This window comes from Chenopodium album, chromosome 24 (assembly GCF_948465745.1).
Source record: "Chenopodium album chromosome 24, dcCheAlbu1.1, whole genome shotgun sequence".
Taxonomy (NCBI): domain Eukaryota; kingdom Viridiplantae; phylum Streptophyta; class Magnoliopsida; order Caryophyllales; family Amaranthaceae; genus Chenopodium; species Chenopodium album.
Genome location: NC_137857.1, coordinates 6,420,646 through 6,444,027, shown reverse-complemented (window position 1 = coordinate 6,444,027; position 23,382 = coordinate 6,420,646). Strand labels below are relative to the sequence as shown.

Sequence of the window (23,382 nt, the reverse complement as noted above, 5' to 3'; positions counted from 1 at the left end):
TGGATCAGTGCAGCTACTTGCACAAATATTAAAGAAGCGCGAGTTAACGTTTAAAAATGTATTGTCTCACTAACACACCATGTGTCCATGTCCTCAAATTAACCTATAATCGATTCGGTCCAAAATAAACCATAAAAAAATGGTCTTGGACCGGATCGGTTTTTTTGCTTTAAATTATGCATAAAATCTTTATAAATGATTAAGATTGTCCTTGAAAAAGTTAGAAAATTTTTAGTTTTTTGAATTTATCCTTTATTCTTTTTCCTGGTTGTTCATAATATTAATTAAATTTTGTCCGGTTTGGGTTTTGGACCGGTTTTTCCAGTCTAGTCCTAGCTTGAATGGTCTGGTATCCGTTTCTTGAAATTCAAAATTCCTATTTTCGATCTAGTCCAAATTGGTTTGGTCAGGTTCAGTTTTGGAGGGGTGAACAACCCTAAAAACAGTTAAGGGATAGATAATTGAAATAAAAGTGGAGTAAATTAAACTTAGGTAAATGAGTAATCAAAGTCCTATCCTAAATATAAAAGGTGAATGTTGTAGTGTTGTATATGCTCTTTCAAGAACCTTTGGTATATTATTATGACATTTGCAATAGATATTAATAAAGAGCAACAATAAAGAACATACACAAATGATAAGGTCACTAATAATGTATTAATTACGTCCACAAGCAGACAAAACAGATACTGCAGTAAGATTGTAAGACTCATGAGTAAGGATTTTCCAGAAAAAAAAAATTAAAACATTAAGATATGTGGGGGGGGGGGGTTTCCTCACCCTATTACGGGAATGGGGGGATGAGGATCGAGCCCCCAACCACTTGTGGGGGGAGATGGAGGGACATTCCCTCCATCGATCTCCTATGTCCTTGTAAGGATTTTCCATATAGGTTATAGGTTTATGGAAATCACTCCAATTTGAGGAGTTTCACAAAAATGTAACAGAAAAATTGTTCGTAAGCAAAGTTTTAATAGATTCAAACATAAAATATATGCAACATTACCTATTGTTATAAACTAAAGAAGCGATATTACTCTGTAACTAATAATCCTCTCACGACCACTAATTAAAATTTCGTCGCCACATGGCATCCACACTTAAGAGGCCACAGGCTAGAAACTATCCAGATAATCCTTTTTGATAAGCCGCAGCTCCCAATGACCCAATCACCCCAAGACCAAAGTACCACTCCCAAATTTGGACAAAACTTTCTTCACCCAAAAAACTGTGACCCATCCAACTACAACATACATGAAAATGATAGCCATTATAAAAGATAGAATGTGAATGTTGTCTCAACTTTGTGTCACCTATTTATTTCTAAGTATATAAGTAACTAGAAAATATAAAATTATATTGTATGGTCCTTAATAATTTGGCCTTCTCTACATCCTCCCACCATTTTATTAGTTTTGTTTGTTCTTCCAATTAAAACAACACCACCCTTAAACTTCAAAGTGCTAGCTCTCTCGTTACATACTCTTACCTTATCTTCCTATCTTAGCTTCTATCTTTAGCCTTCTCTCTTCCTTTTATTGCTTCATGTCTTGCTTATATATGTTACTCTTTCTATGATATCTTTTTCATCACTATATTGTTGTTCATAAATACATTTGTTATCCTCGAAAATTCGCCTCCAAGAATCGAGCTAGCTATATTTGCTTCAATGCATGGTTTTTGTTGATAAACTTCCAAATTAAAAAGTCTTGTGTTTTTTGTTTTATGAACTCGAGTATTTGTTGAATTGAGAGAGTTTGAAGAGATAAGAGAGGTTGTAAGATATGGCTCCAAAGGCTAGTAAGGCTAAGCAAAATAAGGCTAAAGGAGAAAAGAAGAAGAAGGAAGAAAAAGGTATTGATGTTTTCATTATAACTTTATAAGTTTTAGTTAGCTTATTATTGAAATTTTTTATTTCTTCTATATCCGAACGGATTTTTCATAATTCAACAGTTTTATCACGTCAGCAAAATTTTAAAAACTCTCTCACGACCTTAGAAAAAAATCGAAGGTTGTAGAGAATCAAATTAAAATATTAATATATTAAAAGTCACGTTTGGTTGAACATTAATTGGTTGCATCACGTAAAAAATATTCTTTCGTATAATGTTTGAACGCTAAAAATGAATCTATTTTGTTATAGTTGAAATATACTCCGTAAATAATCAAGATTTTGTTCAATTTTCAAGTATTACGTGAGTGGCATTACACGTATAATCATAGCAGTTAAAATGTATTCATTTTCATTTGGGTTCGTTATTACTACTCGATATTAAGTTTGAACGTAACTAGTTTAAATTTTTTTTTTTTAAAAAAAAAAAATTATACAGTTTTACCGACGGTAATTGAAGTAACAGTTGACACTCCAAATGACAGTCGAGTTACCCTCAAGGTACGTACTCGCTCTATTTTTATTGCAATACAATAAACTCGTTAATTATATACACAACATATATTGAAATTAAAAAGATTTGTTAAAAGAATTTGGAAAAATAAATAGTTGTTTAGAGGATGAGATTTTCGCTAAGTTTTGTGTGGGCACTTTTGGATGTAGGGGATATCTACTGATAAGATTTTGGATGTGCGAAAGCTGTTAGCAGTGCATGTTGAGACATGTCATTTAACCAATTATTCCCTATCTCACGAGGTTCGTTTTTTTCTACTTACATTCTCCTTATTGGACCATGCTTCTTGTTTTTAATTTCTTTTTTTCCTTTCATTTGTTCTTCAATAGTCGTCGTAATTGATTACCGGGTAATTTAATTATCTCAAATTACATAAAAGTCGCTCTATGTGAAGTTAATTGTTATGCAATTTGGGGCATGATTAAACTAACTATACAATGCACTCGTTTTATAAGACTTTGTACAGAACAAAATAAACACTCTTTGCGAATTGAAGTTGGCTTTTGTGAATTTTGGGCATGACTAGCTTTATTATACACGATAATGACAATACCCTAATTTTACAATTTTTTCACAAAAAACAATTACTATTTTGTACGAATTAATATATATCGTGTGATAGCTTATCACATAATAATTTGGCCATTAAATAAGGCCATTTAACCTCCTAGCTACTATATGTAAAGGAACAGTACCTTCTCATTATATGAAGTTTTTTTAAACACGTTAGTATATCTTTTGGTGTGACAAAATATTTATTGATGAATGCATAAATATGATATACTCCAGAGACCATAGTAGGTCAAATGTGGGTTAGTTGTTAATATGTAGATCACTAAATGACTAATAATTAATAACTCCATCTTGAACAATCATTTAAAAATTGTCCATCATAAGGGCAATAAGAATGAAAATGGATGTGATTGTGTGGAAATGAAATGAGTGCAATTATGCTATTAGATCTCCAATAGCTAACAATTAAACTCCATTTATTTCAAAATAAAGACAACATTTAAAATATATGATTAAACTTTGTCCTACCCATTAAATTATTTTCACAAAATTTTGATCAGTGTATTGTGCATACTATATATTCTATTTTTGGGAATTTACATAATTAACTAGTTATTGACTTGGATGACGCTCGGGTAATTGCATGTAATTTGAGATTATTATTATTATATTGTTCATTGAATTACGAAATTTATTATGCCTGTATTGGAGGAAAAAAAAGGAAAATAGTACTTTTTTTTTTTTTTACCTATAAATGTCCAACAGAACTAAATTAAATAATTAGCTAAATAATATGCAACATATTTTCATAATTTTTTTTAATTACCTATTTTTTCATAATTTTATGTGTGACTTGAGTACCTTTGCTTTTAATAAACATGCATAATCTGAAAAAGTAAAGAAAGTAATGTAAGCTCTAATAAAATAATATCATTTAAAATTTTCCTTTTCTATAAGATTATACTCCGTGTATGGTAGTTGTTTGGTTAAATAAATGAAACCAATATTTGAAAAATTAAAATAGTAAATGCATATAATTAGGTTGATTGTAGAAAGTAAAAATCTTCACGTGATTCTACTCAATCAAGGTGTATTATGTTCATGTTAAAAATTAGTTTCAAAGCTAGTAAAGAAAAATCAGGTTTAATAAGGTGTAAATACAACATCAAATATAAGGATAGTCATGTCTAATCAATTTGTATAAAGAGTACACAACCTTACATATGGGAGCATTTGATAAAAATCTTTCGCAATTTTACATGTTCTTATAATCCTATGTTTTTTCTTATTAAATGACTCCATAATATTTCATTTTCTAGAAAAATTCTACTTAACTATTACATTTAAAATAGTCAAATAGAAATTATAGGGAATCATGTCACACGATGCACACGTTAACATAACTTGTCACGTACTCACAAAATCACAAGACCAAAGCCATCCGCCCATCGGACTAGGAATGGCAACGGATCGGATTCGGGTTGGATGTGGCTAAATCAGAATCTCATCCGTTTAGTAAACGGACCCTAAACTCTGATTCGAATCCGAGTTTGAAAAATTCGAGTTCGAATCCGATCCGACTCGTGATTTCGGATTCGAATCCGGTCTATTTATACGAACCTTCGAAATAATCCTATTTTTTTTAAAAAAATTTTGTAATGTCATGTACCTATAATTGCTTGTATTCTCATACCAAGTAAAGTATAAACATAATATATTTAAATTATAAACTAAGTTACATAACAAAATTTTGCTACAAAACAAACAAACAGTTGTCCAAGTTATAAAGCATATGCTCATACTCTCGGATTCGGACTCGGATCGGAGTCCGTTAGCCTTTGCGTAGGGTCTAAGTCCGATTAGCCTCTTATTCGGATTCGGACTTATTTTAAACGGATTTGCGGATTTTTTTCTTCAAATCGGATTGAATTCGAATCGAACTCGGATTAAATTGCCATCCCTCACACCACCTACCCTAGTGGTTGCTTGTTGTGTCTAAATATTGTGATTCAGAATGTGTAAGGTTGGTATAACTTGTGCACGACATGCTTAGCATCTTGATGGCCTAGTATGCTCTTAGCATTAGCAATGTGGCACACTCGCTACTAGGAGTATTAAACTATTGATTAGCTGTGGAGTACTACATACTTCCTCTGTTTTTTTTATACTTGCAACACACCTTTTATCACGCTTAACGATGAGGTGATTAAACTAGGTAAAAGAATGAATTAAGCTATGAAATTTAAACCGTAGTAACTTATCTCTTTCTTTTTATAGGTGTTAGAATTTTGAAAATTAATTTATCCGTTTACCTAGTCTAATATCTTCCTTAACATGCGTGCCAAAGGGGTGTGTTGCAACTAAATAAAAACGGAGGAAGTATTAAATTTGGAACTGACACTAAATTTATTTATTTTTTCAAATTAATTCTTTTAATTATGAGAGGTCGCAACAATGTGCTAATATGAGGGTCATTCTAGAAGTGGATATTAATCATTTTAACGTTCTTCCGATCAAAATAAATAATCTTCTTAGGAAGATGTTGTTGGAGTGGCTTGGCCACGACTTATAGTTTGATCTATTTCCTTGCTTTAATAAATAGGCTTGACCCTCATTTACATCAAAAAAAAAAAAATAATAAAAATATTGTAAAAATTAGCATGGTCACATCTTGTGGCCTAGTCATCATAATTCACAAGGGTTATTTCATCAGCGTTATAGCGTTACTCAATTAGTGTTAAAGGAGTTACTCGGTCAGTATTATAGGAGTTACGTTGTTAAAGGAGTTACTCAGTCAGTTTTAAAGGGGTTACGTTGTTGTTTTACAAGCGGTTACAAGCGCACAAGACGCTGTAAAGGAAAATTTTTTAATTTCCAATTATACCCTTTTTAAAAACAGGTGAGGGGACCCAAACTGAAGGATACGGTGGAAATTGTTTCTCTCAAACCTTGTCATCTCACCATCACCGAAGGTAATTTCTAATCTAATCCTCTCTTAATAGCTCCATTTCATTCCTTAATCAGTTAATCTAACACCTAATACTCTTTTTCTTTTTTTTTTTTTCAACAGAGGATTATACCGAAAACGACGCCGTTGTACATGTCAGACGACTACTGGATATCGTGGCATGCACCACAGCATTCGGGCCGAAATCGGGCCGGAAAGAGAAAGAACCCGGCCCAAAAAGCGAGGAAAATGAGAAGAAAGATGATGCGGCGGCGGCCGGAGAGGTGAACATGTGTCCGCCGCCGCGGTTGGGACAGTTTTACGATTTCTTCTCTTTCTCTAATTTCACTCCTCCTATTCAATGTTAGTTCTCTTTACTCTCTTTTTCTTTAATCATTTATTTCAAGCTTAATTAATTATTTCGTTACAACTTAGAGCAATTCCAATGATAAGCTAATTAGCAATTAAGCTAGTTTGTGTCAGTGGTTAGTTACTACTATGTAACTTGTAATTTAAAGGAGCCTTAATATCCTAATTAGCTTTTTAAGTTTACTTTTATTGATGTATCAACCCTTTATTTTGACTAGAGTCTGTTCATATTTACTTAAATGAGCTGAATTGAAGTGAACTAAACTGAACTGAAGTGATTGGAGTTGAACTGAAGTGAAATTAAGCTGAAGTGAACGGACCCTAGTAATTATTCTAGCAAATTAGCTTAGTCAAGCTATTTTTTTTATCCTATATATAAAAAAGAACTAGATTCATATTTTTTTTAGCTTTAATGATTAAGCTAGTAGATAGGGGATTTTCAAAGTTATAAGCATGTCTCTAGCTACAACTAAAAATGACATTGGTTAGGCCGGGCCGGCACAAAGCCCAGCACGAAAAAAGCATGGCACGGGCATGATGTGGGCCCAGCACAGCACATTACTATGTTAGCCTGAGCCACCTTTATTTGGGAGAAGCACGACAAGACACGGCATGACCTAGCCTGACATGAAAAAGCACACTGAAATCAATGAAATTTTGCATAGGCACGGCTTGGGGACTGGCCAATCTTTTGAAAATTTCATCCCAACACGTAACTCATGGGTCGGGCCAAGGGATGGGCCTAACTAATCCCAAAACACGTGGGCTCGACCCGAGGCATGCCCCGGAGCCATCTAATTGAAAATACTAAACATACTAATCGTAAACAGTTGTAGCTGCTCTAAGTACAATGCTTATATAAAAATAAATATTCAATGCTCATGTATTATATATTAAAAAATGTAATAATCGAAAGTAATGAAAAAGAACACACTTGTTATATGTCTCAGTAGTAGTAAGTTGGGATTTTATTTACAACTAGTTGTACCTTGATCTAATCATTTGCTCTTTTGGAAGTTTCATATGAGCAAATTAGCCACAAAAAAAAAAAAAAAAATATTCTTGCTTGCATTTTGCAAGCTATGAAGTACACATGCAATGAAGATTTTTGGGGTAAAATATGTAGGGTTTAAGTGTAAGTTGATTAATTTTCTTCAATAAAAGAGGAAAGATTGATGTACGGCATACATTCCAAATTAGTTTCGAGCTTAGACACTTTTTATGACACATAGTTTTAAGTGATAGATTCTTTGATTATCAATGGTTAATTCATTGAAAAAGTAGCTATGAAAGAAGATACTCCGTAGTGAGTAGTCTGAGACTCTGAGTACAGTATTAAAAATTAGATAGCTATGAAAGGTATGGTTAAACTTTTATTTAGTGGAAGAGTAATGGATTAATGTAATAGTGGGATCTTTTCCAAAATACAAGTGTCAAATTAATTTGGGACAAATGGAAAGGTGAAGTCTAAAAACTAATTTGGAGCAAATGGAGTATTTTTCTATATTAATAAGGGTTAATATGTTAATAAGATAAGGGCTAATAAGTTCACATAAGATGATAAGGTCTAATAATACCTTATAATAAGGCCTAATAATCTCAATATGATATTTTAGGTTTTTATTTTCCCTCTACTTCAAATAGTTGGGATTATTCTGTGTTTTGAGAGATTTGTAGGCTTGTAGCCAATTTACTTTTAGAGAAGTATTATTTGAGATCAAATTCAAGGTTCATTTGTGGGATAGCTTAGGATGCTCCTCATTTAGAATATATAATTGCACTCTTTAAAGTCCATGTTGAGGCTCCTGTAAGCTTCTGAAGAGAACCTCAAGGAACAAACATTATGATTGCCTCAAAATTGGCCATGGGAGTGCCTAGTGCCCATGAATGTACTCACAAACCAATCTTTTTGTCTTTTTCTATTGGGTGTTAAGGTGCATGTTTGATCATTGTTTTCCTAAGAAGGAACTAATTTTGGATGGAAAAAGAAAAAAAAAATAATAGCAGGATGAACAAGCAATAGCATTCTTGTAAAATGGGTAGGAATTTATCATTTGTGCACCTCCAAATTAATGTCAAACAACAATTTTTTCCATCAACATTGTTTGAATATGTTTTTGTTAGCTACATTTTCCACTCACATCTTGATCGAAGACCTATATTATATATATTTATATCTCTTGTAGATATTAGGAGATCTAATCGCCCGTTCCTTGAGGACAAAACAGAAGACGATTTTTTTCAAATTGATGTAAGCATTTTCTGATTAGTCTTTACTATTTGATTGAAACACCTGCAGGTTTCTTTCTTTCATTAAGAGTTTCTTTATAGCCTAATATAGCTGAGTTTATGTGCCATGTATATCTTTAGGTCCGCGTTTGTAGTGGAAAACCTATGACAATTGTGGCTTCTCGACAAGGATTCTATCCTTCAGGGCGACGACACCTTAGCTGTCACTCAGTGGTTGGCCTATTGCAGCAAATAAGCCGTGTATTTGATGCGGTAATGTGATGTTACCACCTGCTGATAGGTTATTGTTTAGTTGCACTGTCGACTTTCTTTACCTCAATTGCTTCCTTTTATGCAGGCATACAAGGCTCTTATGAAAGCTTTTACGGAACATAACAAGGTAATTAGACTTCAATATCATTGCCAAATTAGACTTTAAGAGGAGATAAGTGTATAATTTGAATATTTCCTCTCAGTTTGGAAACCTACCTTATGGTTTTCGCGCAAATACATGGGTTGTCCCTCCAGTGGTTGCTGATAACCCTTCTATTTTCCCACCTCTTCCTGTGGAAGATGAAAACTGGGGAGGGAATGGAGGGGGCCAAGGAAGAGACGGGAAGCATGACCACAGAAAATGGGCAAAAGAGTTTGCAATCTTGGCAGCAATGCCTTGCAAAACAGCAGAGGAAAGGCAAATCCGAGACAGGAAAGCATTTCTCCTCCATAGTTTATTTGTCGACGTTTCAGTCTTTAAAGCTGTTGCTGCTATTAAGAATATCATCCAAAGCAATCCCACCATTCCTGTTGATGTACATGAGGAACAAATTGGAGATTTGCTAATTACGATTTCAAAAGATGTACCTGATGCTAGTACAAAGTTAGACTGCAAGAATGATGGTAGTCAAGTTCTTGGATTGCCCCAAGAAGAGCTTGCCCGTAGAAATTTAATCAAAGGAATAACTGCTGATGAGAGTGCTACAGTTCATGTTAGTATTTTCCAATCATCTGAAGCTATGATATTCCGATTTAAGAGTTCTATTATTTTCTTTGTAATAATGCTTAAATGATCAAAATGTCTGTTTATTATGCCAGGACACTCCTACACTAGCTGTTGTTGTTGTTAGACATTGTGGCTATACAGCTGTTGTGAAAGTTTCTTCTGAGGTAAATTGGGAGGGAAAACCTATTCCCCAAGACATTGAGATTGAGGACCAACCTGAAGGTGGTGCCAATGCTTTGAATGTAAATAGGTTAGTGCATAAATTTTGCATAGTAGCTATGTTTCTTCAAACATCTCGGCAGCTGTGGCATAATGATTAATAATTCATTCTAAACTTGGCTGTTTTACCAGTTTGAGAATGCTGTTGCATAAGCCACTATCACCATCATCTACTTCTCCTCAGCGATCACAAAGTACCGACCAAGAAGAACTGCGTTCTGGTAGGTTTTTGGTCAGAAAAGTGATGGCTGAGAGTATATCAAAGTTAGAGGCAGAAAGTACTAGAACTGTGAAGCCAATAAGGTGGGAGCTTGGTGCTTGTTGGGTGCAGCATTTGCAAAATCAGGCATCAGGAAAAGCAGAGTCCAAGAAGACTGAGGAGGCTAAGGTTGAGCCAGTTGTAAAGGGTCTTGGAAAGCAAGGGGTGCTATTGAAGGAAATTAAAAAGAGAATTGATGAAAAGCACAACAAAAATGAGCACGGTAAAGAAGTTACTGCAGAAAATGGACTAGACATGAGCAAAAAATCAGATGGGTCTGATCAGAAGGAGCTGGAGAAACTTGCTGCGGAGAGAGAAAGCCTGTGGAAAAAATTAATTTCAGAGACAGCATATTTACGTTTGAAAGAATCAGAGACTGGTCTTCATTTGAAGGTCATCTCCATATGAATCATTATAAAATTCAGTTTTGCTTCTTTCTTGTGTTGCTTTAAGTGCATGGGAAGTTCTCATGGTTCATTTGACTCAGTTGATAACCTAAAAGACTAGTGTGGTGATGATCCATACTGATGTTATACCATTTACACTGTCAGGCACCTGATGAACTTATTGAAATGGCACATAAATACTATGCTGATACAGCCCTTCCGAAACTGGTTGGTCTTTCTCTCTTTATTGTTTTCCTAATTTCACTTGATCTAAGTTCAACTGCTTAATATGCGTATTATGACTTCCATTTGTTTAGGTGGCAGATTTTGCCTCTCTGGAATTATCTCCAGTTGATGGAAGGACACTAACTGATTTTATGCATACAAGGGGCTTGAAGATGTGCTCTCTAGGACGAGTGGTAATTCCTCCATGTTTTTCTAGTTATTTCTAGTCCTTTCTGGTAGGAGCTCTATGTTTAGTATTGTTTCCATTTTCCGCATGTAGGACTAATAGTTGTCCTGGTCTCCTGGATGAGTTACTTGATCCAGGGCTGCTCTGGCGTTTGACTGTTGGATACTTAGAATAATGCTACAGTGCTTTAGAATTTCCTTGGATGTGACTTTCACTTAAGCCATCCCAAATATACAATTAAATGAACTGGACATGATTTGCTTACATGTTTGTGCCTATATTGAGGTCAAAACAGAATTTTCTTGGATGTTTGTATTTATATCGTACAGCTTATTGATAATACTAGTAGTTTACTTACAATATGTTTAGATATGAGAATAATAGAAAATTTGTCTGCTGACTGATCTGTAAGACGTTACCTGAAGTGTACAGAAAGAGCAGTCAGGGAGTGGTGAAGCTATTATTCTGCCTGTATATGGAATTAGAGCCATGTGTGTAATTTTTATTCTGGATGGAACTTCCACTAATGATAAATTAAGCAAGGGCAGAGATTATAAATGATTTTGTTCTATTTTGCATCTGCACATTGTTTTCACCTTATTTTGATCCTTTTCCAATATATTCTAGTGACTGATTAAGCGAATTATGAATGAGATGCAAGATCATCTACTGTCAACAGTCCACAATTCAGTCCATGCTTTTCATTGTCTGCATATAGCATCCTCTTTAATTCTGGACAATTAAAGGAGTTTTCTTTTTTGGTTATCTTCATTATATTCAGTCTGACTTTTTTATGCTTAATGATTAGCATGATTTTCAACACCATATCTTATTGTTTTTGCTTCCTTTTCCAGGTTGAACTTGCAGACAAACTCCCACATGTACAGTCTCTGTGTGTGCATGAAATGATTGTTCGAGCCTATAAACATGTATTGCAAGCTGTTGTTGCGGCAGTTAATGATGCTTCTGAATTATCGAGTGCAGTAGCAGCATGCTTAAATGTATTGCTTGGATCACCATGTTCTGAGAGTGCTGATGAAGAAACTGTCAATGATGATAACCTGAAACAGAAATGGGTGGAAACATTTCTTTTGAAGAGGTTTGGTTGGCAGTGGAAACAAGAAACCTGCCAAGATCTTAGAAAATTTGCCATCCTCCGTGGGCTTAGCCACAAGGTTCATTTTGCTAACCATGTCATATACTCCCTCCGTCCTGAATTTGTTGTCACTTTGTCCCAAACTTTCAATGTCTTACTCTCTAAGATCGCTGTGATTGACTGACTGATTTCGGACATGTTTTCCCGCCTCTGAATTTAACTAAGGCATATTCAGAAATCCAAGCATAAATAATTATTGTGAAAGGTGACAACTTTTCAAAAGAGAGTAGTTAGAAGAATTTTACCACTAAACCATATTGGAGTCATTTTTGGCAGGTTGGACTTGAGCTTGTTCCAAGAGACTATGAAGTGGACACCAACTGCCCATTTAGGAAGTCGGACATCATAAGCATGATTCCTGTATATAAGGTACAATGAAGGTCGCAAAAAATTACTTAATTTTTTAAAGATATCCTTTTGTTGTATTTACTTATAAGTTCGATTCTGCAGCATGTCGCTTGTTCTTCTGCTGATGGGCGTACCCTGCTAGAGTCATCAAAAACTTCCTTGGACAAAGGCAAATTGGAAGATGCTGTCAACTATGGGACTAAGGTTTTGATAATTTCTTTTTCATGCAAATTAAGTTAAGAAAAGCTTTTACTAAACCTGATAGTCCTAATTCCTATTTTTATGTGAAGGCACTCTCCAAGCTTGTTTCAGTTTGTGGTCCTTATCATCGCATGACTGCCGGAGCATATAGTCTTTTAGCGGTTGTGCTCTACCATACTGGAGATTTCAATCAGGTATGTGACTTGTGAACTTAAGTCTAGTTTTAAGGAACTTTATATATGTATATAACAAATTCAGGCATTTGAGTGTTGACCCTCATTCAACTTTTGGGGCAATTTGTACTAAATGTTACCAAGGGATTAGGTTCTTTACATATCAAAGTTTGTTGTTCCTGCTCAAATTAAGCTTGTAGCACTAGCATTGAACTATTCTGAGCTGTATGAATTAGAGAATTTTAATGTATCAAAGTTTACTTTAGCATGAAACACTGAAGCATCTGCTAAGTGCTAACTGCTATGAGAAGCTCCTGAACAATTCCTCTAAATAAGCCATACAAATTAGAGAACTTGAATTTATCAGAGAATACTTCAGCTTCAAACACTGAAGCATCTTCTAAATGCGATGAATAGGGACCGGAACATTTCCTGTAAATAGTATTCCTAGTAGCAGCATCCTCATGAATAACATGACTGAAAAAAGTACCAACATCTTCCATTTTCTCACTACTAATATTTGGCTTTAATTGATCTACGTGATATTATGTAGGCTACAATTTACCAGCAAAAAGCATTGGACATCAATGAAAGAGAGCTTGGACTTGATCATCCTGACACAATGAAGAGTTATGGAGATTTAGCTGTGTTTTACTACCGTCTTCAGCATACAGAACTAGCCCTGAAGTGAGCATTTATTATTATTTATTTTTTTTCCTATTATTATTGTTGTTGTTTAAGAGCTTTTACATAGGCTTCAGTTTATGCAATGTTCAAACTCTAGATTTATTGCAAGTAGTTTCTTATTTCTAATATTAAATGAGAAAAGGAGATTAGTTATTACTCGGAATTTTTTTTCAAACAAGAATGCTGAACACAACTGTGATCAATTTTTTATTTTATTTTTTATTTATTTATTTATTTTTCTCTTCTCCTAATGGAAAAATTATTAAGCTCCACCAAATACGTCACGTTGGGGAGATTCACTGTACCAAGTTAATACTAGCGTCCCATCCTTCCACTAGGTGGGCTACCATATTCAGCATTCCCGACCCTTTTCACACGAGAAGTAACTAACAAATCAAAGTGTAGCCTATCTTTGGTAACATCATTGAAAAAAAAGTCTAAAGGAGTGAACCATACAACCATTGTGAATTACTTGCCCTACATTCACTGCATGGCTCTCTAAGTAATTCTTGAACCCAAGCCTTTTCACAATCCTTACACCAAAGCTGGCAGCAGTAGGTTCTGTACACTCAGCACACAACCTCTCGCTGACCTGATGCACACCTGCAGCCCTTGTTGGATGTACTGCTTCAAAATGGTGGTTAGTGGAAGATAGTACTTTCTTATTTTTAGTTACTACTAGTTTTGCATTTATTAAGTTAGTGTGGTGATGGACTAATGGGGAGTAACCTCCACATTATTAGTAGTAATTGTATTAGTTGTTTGTTTGTAGGATTATTAGCTTTATTAAGTTGATTTACTCTCTATTTAAGGCTAGTTTGTATCTTTTATGAATTGGATTGAATACAAGTTTATATTATCCTTTCCCCTTTTATCTCCATTATAATTTCAACATCCCCTGTCTCGTCTCTGATTGCAGCCTGGGTTAACTTCCTAGTCTTATTGAACCTGGGGCAATATCCAATCTTTCATGGGTGGTGTGTTATATGATTGGCTTGGCATATGCCTTGAAATGTTTTGAGGATGTTCCCTGTAAAAAAAAGAAATAAAATTCACTAGAGTAATATATAAACTTTTGGAAAAAAAGAAAATGACCTTTTAGAAATACAGAAATAATCTCTAGTTTTGGGGGCATCTTCTTAAGATAGTCTGAAGTGGTGTCTTTTCTTGTTACTATTCAATCATTTTGAGTCTGCTGCATATAGTACCAAAACTATGATTAATCCTATATTACTGTTGTGCATCCATTGCCGTATTCTACTGTTGTGCATGATTCATATAGCTTTTTTCCGAAAGTTGCTGAATACACCTAACTGTTCATCATATTTTGCTGATCCAGATATGTCAATCGTGCACTATATCTGTTGCATCTAACCTGTGGTCCTTCACATCCAAACACTGCTGCCACATATATTAATGTGGCGATGATGGAAGAAGGTTTGGGGAATGTTCATGTTGCATTGAGATATCTTCATGAGGCTCTAAAGTGTAACCAGAGACTGCTTGGAGCTGATCATATCCAGGTCTTCTTTCTCATCTCCCTCTCTTGTTTCAATTATTATTCTTTAGTCAACAGACTCAACTCATCTTGTACTCAAACATACTTTAAACCATTGTTTCCATCTCTGTCATACAGACTGCAGCGAGTTATCATGCCATTGCTATTGCTCTTTCTTTGATGGAGGCTTACTCCTTAAGTGTTCAGCACGAGCAGACTACTCTACAAATTCTGCAGGCAAAACTTGGATCAGAAGACCTACGAACTCAGGTGAATATATTTGAAATCTTCAAGATTTGTCATCACAGCCCTCAGAGCATAGACTCAATCCATAAATTTTTTTGTAGGATGCGGCTGCATGGCTTGAATATTTTGAATCCAAGGCGCTAGAGCAGCAGGAAGCTGCTCGTAATGGCACCCCAAAGCCTGATGCCTCCATTTCTAGCAAAGGCCACCTGAGGTATTCAATATTTCAATGATTCCTAACTTTCCAATATCTTATCTCAAAACTAATTGCATAATAAGTGCACAAGTCTTCATCATTTGTTGCCTTGCAAATATAAATTAATGAAGAATGATAGCAATTTGTTTTCAGTTTGATGTTATTGCCCTTTATTACTTTATCTGATACTTCCATGGATATATCCCTTAATTATAGGGCTGGTTTATATTTTGGTATGCCCTTTCTAATTAAGCAAGTTAAACTTTTAACCTGCGGTACCTGCCCATACTACTTGTGGGCTGTGGCCTGGTGAATATGTAAAAACTTATGTCGAGAAGAGTATACATGGAATCTCAATTCAGTGTTTTAAAAGTATCTTTGGATTAAATCTGGCCTATTAAAACTGGAAGGAGTATCTGTATAGTATTTTCACGGGCCACAGGAAGTTTGAGTATGACTTCCAGAAATGAATAATTTGTATTGTCAGATTATTTTGAGGCTCATCTTTTCATCTAAAGTATCATGTTTGGGTTTATGAACTCCAAAACAGTGTATCGGATCTTCTGGACTATATAACCCCAGAAGCAGAACTAAGAGCGAGAGAAGCCCAAAGGAAACAAGCTCGTGCAAAGGTGATTATAGTATTATTTGTTTCTACCAAAATTGTCTCAGTATTAATGCTAGATACTGACAGAGTACACAATAAACTTACAGGTCAAGAGCAAAACTGGGCAAACCGGGGAAATAGTTGAAGATGAGTCACCCAAAGATGAAAACATATCACCCATTTATCAAGCTGAGAGCAGCAATGACAAGGAAAATAAATCCGAACCTAATCTTTCTGAGCCTGCACATGAAAAAGAAGACAATCTGAGTGTCCAAACCGTAACCATCCTGAATGATGATCAGTCACAAGATGACACTTCAGATGAAGGATGGCAAGAAGCTGTTCCTAAAAGCAGGTCAACTACAAGCCGCAAGCCTTCTACTTCACGGAGACCAAGCTTAGCAAAACTCAATACAAATTTTGTGAACCAACAACACACTCGATTTCGAGGGAAAGGTGCAAATTTTACATCCCCGAAAACTCCATCAAATGAGTCTTCTGTCATAAGTCCATCAGTCCCCAAAAAATTTACCAAGAGTACAAGCTTTAGTCCAAAGCAAAATAACACGGCCACCTCAGTTGCTGCAACTGAGAAAGTGGTAAATGCCAAGCCTGCACCAGTTAGTCCAGCTTTGGTTGAGCAAGTTCCCAAGTCACCTCCTCTTGCAAGTTCAATTAATATTCAGACAGGTGGGAAACTTTTCTCGTATAAAGAAGTTGCTCTTGCCCCACCTGGAACAATAGTTAAGGCAGTTGCAGAACAATCAACTAAGGAGGAGATCACTGGTCCAGAATCAACTCAATCTGAAGAAAAAGCATCAGTTGAGGTTACAGATGAAGAGACAGCTCAGAGGCCTAAGGATGAGAAAGTGGAAGAAACTACCAGTATTGATGAAAGAAAATCTGGAGATGGCCCAGAAAAGGTACTGCCAAGTGAAGTTAAGACCGGTATGATCAAGGATACAGAATCTCAGTTCCAAACAAGTGCTGAAGCTGGAAGTTTGAGTACTGTATTGACCTCAGATTTGAAAGATGATGAAATTTTGGAAAACAGAGACACAGAAAAAACACAAGTCTCAGAATCAGAGGCAGCAGGTTCATCGGACTCTCAGCCTCTTTCAAGTGGAATCAGCGCTGAATTAACAGTAGAAAGCGATGGAATTCCTTCTCCAACAGAAGGGGAGAAGCAGGAAGGAGAAGAAAGTGGGAAGGAATCAACCAAGAAACTCTCTGCATCAGCCCCTCCTTATACTCCATCGACAGTACCGGTTTTTGGGTCCGTGCCAGTTCAAGGTTTCAAAGACCATGGTGGACTACTACCCCCACCAGTAAACATAACACCCATGATGGCTGTTAATCCTGTCCGTAGATCACCCCATCAATCAGCTACTGCCAGAGTTCCTTATGGCCCACGGTTATCTGGGAATTATAACAGGTCTGGGAACAGGGGGAACCGCCTAAAACCTGGAATTCACAATGGAGAACATGTTGGGGATGTAAACCACTTCAATCCTCCTTTAATAATGAACCCACATGCGGCGGAGTTTGTTCCTGTTCCATCATGGCTTCCAAATGGATACCCTGTAAGCCCAAATGGTTATATGGGTCCGTCAAATGGGATGCCAGTGTCTCCAAGTGGTTATGCTACTATGCCTCCAAATGGTGTTGCTGCATCGCCTAATACTTACCTTCCCTCCTTAAATGGCATTCCAGAGGCTCAAAATGGGTTCCCTGGATCTCCTAATGGTTCTTCAGAATCCACTGATGCTGCACCTGTTGAAACTGCTGTTGAAAACACTGATCAGGTTGTGACTGAAGGAAAATCGGAAAAATCTTCGTTCGAAACTGCTGCTGTAAACAACCAGATTGCAAATCTTGCCACTAAAGAAAAGTTGGAGACCACTTCATCAGACACTGCTACTGAAACCAATGATCAGGTTGTGACTGAAGAAATATCAGAGAAAACTTCGTTTGAAACTGCTGCTGAAAACAATGATCAGGTTGTGACTGAAGAAAATTCTGGGAACCCTTTTTTAGAAACAGCTGCGTCGAATAAGCTAGTAGGGGAAGAAAAACCTGAAGCTGTAAATGGTAAAACTGGGACTAAAGAGTTTCCTGTTGCAAAAGCAGCTCTATCTGATGATGTTGATGTGGCCGCCGAAGCAGGAAATGAGCATACCGTAGTTGAGAAAAAACCGAGTAAATGTTGGGGAGATTACAGTGACAATGACGTTGAAATTGTTGAGGTAACTAGTTAACAAGATAGTTTTGTTGATAGAGAGAATTCTGCAAACACATTTCGCCGCCCCGTGATGTGCAGCAGCAGTCTAACAAGTGATCAATAGGAGCATATTTTGAAAAGCAGTATGCTTTTGGTTCAGATCTGACTTGGTTATGCAAAGCATACATTATACAGGTGCTTTTGGTTTATACTTGGAAGTAGTGTATACCGAGTGTTTCAAGTTCACGAGCATGAGGTTCAACCATACCATTGGCACAATGTACTGCTCCATTTTTATGCTAGACAATACAAATAATCCAATGTAGTGCAATTTGTGTAATATTTTGCTGATAGAAATTGTTTAATGTACAAGTAGAGAATAAGATAGATCTGGGAAAGTGTTTTACTTCTTTTTTTTTTCTTTTTTTTTTTTTTTTTTTGGGCAATTTTGCATTCATTTTTTCCTCTTCAGCCCTAGGGTGTGGCTGAAGGTCCTTTTGTAAAAGATTTTTTAACAGTGTTAATATGCAATGCTGTGCTTTCAATTGAATAGAACGTTTTCTGCAATCATATACTTCGTATACATATCCATGATACTTGCATTGAGCTCAGAATATTACATTATTCATACACTAAAAAATGAAGCATGAAATTTACCTATAGCTAATTGATGTTTCTTGAAACAAAAGTATTTATCATTGTCCTCTTTAAGAATCAAGACCCCATCAATTAAAGATTTACAAAATATAATGAGGTTTCTGAGAAGCAATAAGCTTATTTAGCTATATATACCAGTTAGTAATGGAGCTTCTTCCAACATTTCCTTCTCCGCCTTTACTTTACAAACTTGAGTGACAATTGATTTAGTACTTCTATCACCATCCTTTATAGAATGTATATTTGCTACAAGTTCCTGATTACAATCCAAACAGCTGAATTTTTGCTGCTGTTATCTGTTGTTTGCAAACTAAAAACAAGTAGACATGCCCTGTCGCCAGTGCAGAAGTATCATAATGGCTGCACTATGAGTGAGAGCTGCTCCAACAACAAACGCATGAAAGATCTGGTGACTGTGTCCTGCAAGATCAAAGAAACCTGGTTTCCATCGTTCAGGAACCCTACTGACATAAAACCAAGCTCCGGTGGCATATAAGATACCCATAAGAACCTCATACCCAAGGGCTACTAACAGCTGTGGATGATCCCAATGAAGTGCAGCTGCATGAACCGAAGGAATCACCCCAGAGAAGCCCATTCCAAGAAAGAGGCAGGCCCTAAAAGCACGGAAACGAGGTTGAGCGAGAGAGGGAGTGAAGAGAGTGATGATAGCAAGAATGCCAAGAATGGTGATGGAAGTGAGATATAAAAGGCTAAACAAAGGTTGGCAATAGAAGCAGTAGTAAACTGGGGCGTAGAAAGAGCAGACTATCATGACTGAGATGCCGGCATAGTCAAGACTCCAGAAGAAGCGGGTCAGGCGCTTTGAATGGCAGGCAAGGAGATGAGAGACAGAGCTGAAAACCAAGCAACACATAGCCCCTGCTAGAAAGACAAACCAAGGCCACAATGGTACGAGTTCAGTGCCTTCTGCGCTGGTGTCCAACAGTGAGGAATCTGAGAAGTTCCTATGATGTCCACCCTGCAGGAGAAATAAGCATTACCATGAGTTCAGTTCAAGACTTAACCAAATAAAAATGCCATTATGAATTTTTAAACTTGTACTAGAACTAGTTTCCTTTTTGGCCTGTTTTCTTTGGCTGACATATTCTCTTGAAGAGTTTGAAAGATTGATCTGGTCAAGTTTTACATTACAGTGGAGAAGGCAAAAAAGAATCAATATATTCACTCAGAGCCTCAGAGGTATATTGACTTAATGCTTAAGGAGTCCCTGCACCTAGAATCAATAACTCTGTTTCAATCCAAAGTTACACTGTTTCTAGGCTCCATATTGAGTAAGTGCTAATGATGAAACCAAAACACAACGCTCGGCCAATGTGCATAAGACATGACCTTTGACCTTGAAATGACACTTGGTTCAGCCTTATGTTGCATTACATAACATGGAGCTTCTTTTTTACAAATGAAGATAATTTCTAGATCGACGTGTATCTATCAATTATAAGAAGTATCAATAGCAATAGTGATTTTCATTGTTTCTTTGATGAGTCTAAGGGAATTATCTAGTCTAGGGAAAAAAGGGAAACTATTTGGGCACTCCCATTGTGAGAGCACAGTTTTCAATGCTCTACTCAAGAAAAAAATGTCAGAATCAAACTAAAGAGTGTCAAAATCAGTTCCTCAGAAAAACTTTGAGTTGAAACGAACGTTAATCTATCTACTCAATGTCTCTTTTCTTTATAAGCTTGAAAATATTGAGTTGAAACAAATTGACTTGGCCTTAATGATTCAATTTAATTCATATTGTACAAGACCTTACTTTGAACCAAGTTGGCTCAAAATGAAAATGACACATTGATATACATACGATATACAAAAATGGAAGTGGAAATAAGTGAAACTCACCTGAGTTATATTTCTCGAGCCATTGCTCCAATTCATTGTCAACATTGTCATCAATGGTGTTGCAATGAAAGTAGTCCTGGGCCGACAAACAAAGATTTAGATTATATCGTACATTTTTTAAAACTGGACATGCTGACTATGTTCTCTTCATCTCATTTCAAAAACTTATTACATATTTTAGCTATAATCAGAATGGATCAAACTACACCAGAAAGAATTAGTCCAAATGCTTTTATTTTTATTTAATTAATACTAAGTATCTCAAATTGTATATCATACACATTGTGACATGTAATAGAATATTTCACTTGATAATGTATTTTCTTGTACAAAAATGTAAGTATATGGTCAACGTTTAATCGTAATTTTTTAGACTAAAAATTAATAAAATAAGACAAGTACGTTAATTAAGCCAAAGGGAACCAATTTTTTTATCCTACAGCAATAACATGATAGATAAATCATGATAATCAATTAGTAGGCATTCTTCTCCGAAAAAATGCAACTACTCTCTCTCTAAATGTATTGTGCAGATACATCTGTACGTAGTGAAATTCCCTGATAGGTACATCATTCTTTCTCTTGTCCTCAGTCCTCTATCTGGTCAATTAATACGTATCATGATCTTGTTTCATAATTTGTTGTTTTAAGTTGTAAAAAGGCTTATAGCTTTTCCTTCAATTCCTAACTATAGACTTACCAGTTACCACTCAAAAACTATCCTTGCACCATTTTTAATCTCCTTATAAACAACTTGGATTGAGATGAGGTGATGAGTTCTCAAGGTAAAAAAAAATTGTTGATATATAGCTACTCAAGATTTCCCCCAAATTACAATGAATGATGTCTGCTATAATTTTTAATTATAATTTTATCTTTAAGGGTTTGATTTTGGTTGATTTGTCAATTGATACAGCCTCTTGAAGATGGAATGTGTCTAGGAGTACTGCCATAAGTTGCTTGGTGGAATTTGGCATATAGGCTAGCTTTTTTGTCAGCATTTAAGAAAGAAGTTAAGAAGTAAAGGGTCAAAGAAGGGGAGAGGATGTGAAAGGAGGCAAAGTGAATATAGATTCACCCTGCTGAACTATAGAACCACACGTAATCAACTCACCACCAGCTTAATAATGGAAACATGGCAAGTAAAAAATATCCTAAATAGCGCAAAACTAGATCATTTGATCAAAAGAGAGTAAGGAGTGAAGGAAGGGGAGGGCAGAAGAAAAATGTAGCTGTGAGTCGTGAGAAATTAGTTTCGTTTTGATATACATCTTATTATTATTTTTGCATTAAGGAAGACAAGTCAAAGACTAAAAACCCTGTGTTTTTCTTTTGTAAACGAATATGAATACAATCTTATACACCTATCTCAAAATTATAAATTCCAAGTACATGAAGATTACATTATTAATGTTTGATTAAAAGACCGGCATCAAATTAGACACCCCTAGGCAATAAAGATTTACAACAAACCTATTTCAAAGTTACCTCTAATCACTAGGTAATAATTTGTACTTGTTTCCCCCATATCCTTTGCTTCAAAATAGTAAGAAACCATAGTGCAAACAAAGGCCAATAAAACACTAGTTTTAGTTTTGGCAAAAACATACACTTCTATCTATCTAAAAGGCCCTATAAGTAAAGATATCATTAGTCAAAGTTCCGCATTGACATATGACATATGTGCCGATCAAACTAAAACACTCAAAAAAGTAAAAATTTCAAGCAACTAACTAACTAACCATTTAAGCACTTATTATAAACTTCTTAAGCTTCTTTCACCTCAATGAACATAGAACAACTCAAATTATAAAAATGAACACTTTATTCAACTTCCAATAAAGAAAATAAAATGTAAAAAAATACCTAAAAAAATTGGAAAAAGCTCCATCACCCTTAGAACTCTCCATCAATGTCGCCACCGCCATCGCCGCGAATATCAAAAACCCTCCCAAATGCCTAATTCACATCATAATACACAAATCAAACAATCAAAAATCCGTTCAAAAAAAAAAAAAAAAAAAAAATCAAACAATCAAAAATTAACAATAAACAATTGAATTGAAAACAAAAATGACGAAATTAACAAAATTACTAACGTCCAAATGTTGAGCGTTTCATTATGCCAACAAAAAACGCTGAGAAATGTATCTTTCAATGGCCATTCACAACGATAATAATCTAAGATGAAATCATTATCTTTCATATAATCCGGCAATTCATCGTACTTCAATAATCTCTTCTCCACCTTTTTCACTCTCATCGTCGTCGTCGTTGTTGTTGTCGTTGTCGTAACTCGATCGATTTTTTCTCGTTTGTTGACTGATTTACGGCTCATTTCTGTGAATCTGATCGGATTTTTAGGGTTTACGGCGATGAATCATCGGGAAATTGAAATTCCGGCGTAGTTTCTGTGCTTAAATCTTAACTAACTTTGCTGTTTCTGTTTTTCGCGAGTTAGCTGAGCTGATATTTTGGGAGGGTGGGAAATTTGGGGGGAGATATTTCTGGTATACTGTATTTTTAGAGGGGGTTGTTATTTGTCGCTCCCATTTTATCGGGTAACGCTCCCCTTTTTTCTTGAAATTCCAATTTTACCCCTAATATATAAATACGGTTTTTCCTTTCTAACCAACATTTCTCACTTCTTTACTTCTCTCTCTAACTTTCTTACTCTCAAACTCTCTTACTCTCTAACTCTCTAAAACAATTTTTTTTAAAAAAAAAAAAATTCCAAAATTGTTCTTCAAGTTTTAAAAAAACAACAATCATCATAAACACAAAAGA

General features: G+C 35.5%; 2 protein-coding genes across 2 annotated transcripts; one reads left to right on the top strand and one right to left on the bottom strand.

Moving 5' to 3' along the window:
• Positions 1 to 1,388: 1,388 nt before the first annotated feature.
• LOC145612663 (protein REDUCED CHLOROPLAST COVERAGE 2-like) lies at positions 1,389 to 18,642 on the top strand. The gene is made up of 23 exons (XM_081667986.1): positions 1,389 to 1,854; positions 2,331 to 2,392; positions 2,555 to 2,647; positions 5,818 to 5,890; positions 5,989 to 6,228; positions 8,421 to 8,485; positions 8,605 to 8,736; positions 8,822 to 8,863; positions 8,940 to 9,449; positions 9,556 to 9,713; positions 9,815 to 10,334; positions 10,493 to 10,555; positions 10,645 to 10,746; positions 11,594 to 11,914; positions 12,172 to 12,264; positions 12,346 to 12,447; positions 12,534 to 12,638; positions 13,171 to 13,304; positions 14,644 to 14,827; positions 14,941 to 15,072; positions 15,150 to 15,262; positions 15,795 to 15,876; positions 15,959 to 18,642. Exons 1-23 carry the CDS (start codon positions 1,785 to 1,787, stop codon positions 18,107 to 18,109), a joined length of 5,547 nt encoding a protein of 1,848 aa, XP_081524112.1. The 5' UTR covers positions 1,389 to 1,784; the 3' UTR covers positions 18,110 to 18,642.
• Positions 18,480 to 23,117, bottom strand: LOC145612664 (heptahelical transmembrane protein 2-like). Its single transcript, XM_081667987.1, has 4 exons — positions 22,695 to 23,117; positions 22,462 to 22,554; positions 20,596 to 20,671; positions 18,480 to 19,711 (listed from the first exon to the last, which is right to left on the bottom strand). Exons 1-4 carry the CDS (start codon positions 22,931 to 22,933, stop codon positions 19,040 to 19,042), a joined length of 1,080 nt encoding a protein of 359 aa, XP_081524113.1. The 5' UTR covers positions 22,934 to 23,117; the 3' UTR covers positions 18,480 to 19,039.
• Between the last annotated feature and the right edge of the window lie 265 nt (positions 23,118 to 23,382).

Bases quoted from the DNA above. Each gene is read 5' to 3' on its own strand.
- LOC145612663 (XM_081667986.1), top strand. From the start codon at position 1,785: ATGGCTCCAAAGGCTAGTAAGGCTAAGCAAAATAAGGCTAAAGGAGAA. The intron at 10,747-11,593 runs GTAATTCCTCCA...TTCCTTTTCCAG, and splicing joins TGTGCTCTCTAGGACGAGTG to GTTGAACTTGCAGACAAACT. The intron at 12,265-12,345 runs GTACAATGAAGG...TCGATTCTGCAG, and splicing joins GCATGATTCCTGTATATAAG to CATGTCGCTTGTTCTTCTGC.
- LOC145612664 (XM_081667987.1), bottom strand. From the start codon at position 22,933: ATGAGCCGTAAATCAGTCAACAAACGAGAAAAAATCGATCGAGTTACG. The intron at 20,672-22,461 runs GTATTTTTTTAC...TTGTCGGCCCAG, and splicing joins GCTTTTTCCAATTTTTTTAG to GACTACTTTCATTGCAACAC. The intron at 19,712-20,595 runs GTGAGTTTCACT...TTTCTCCTGCAG, and splicing joins GCTCGAGAAATATAACTCAG to GGTGGACATCATAGGAACTT.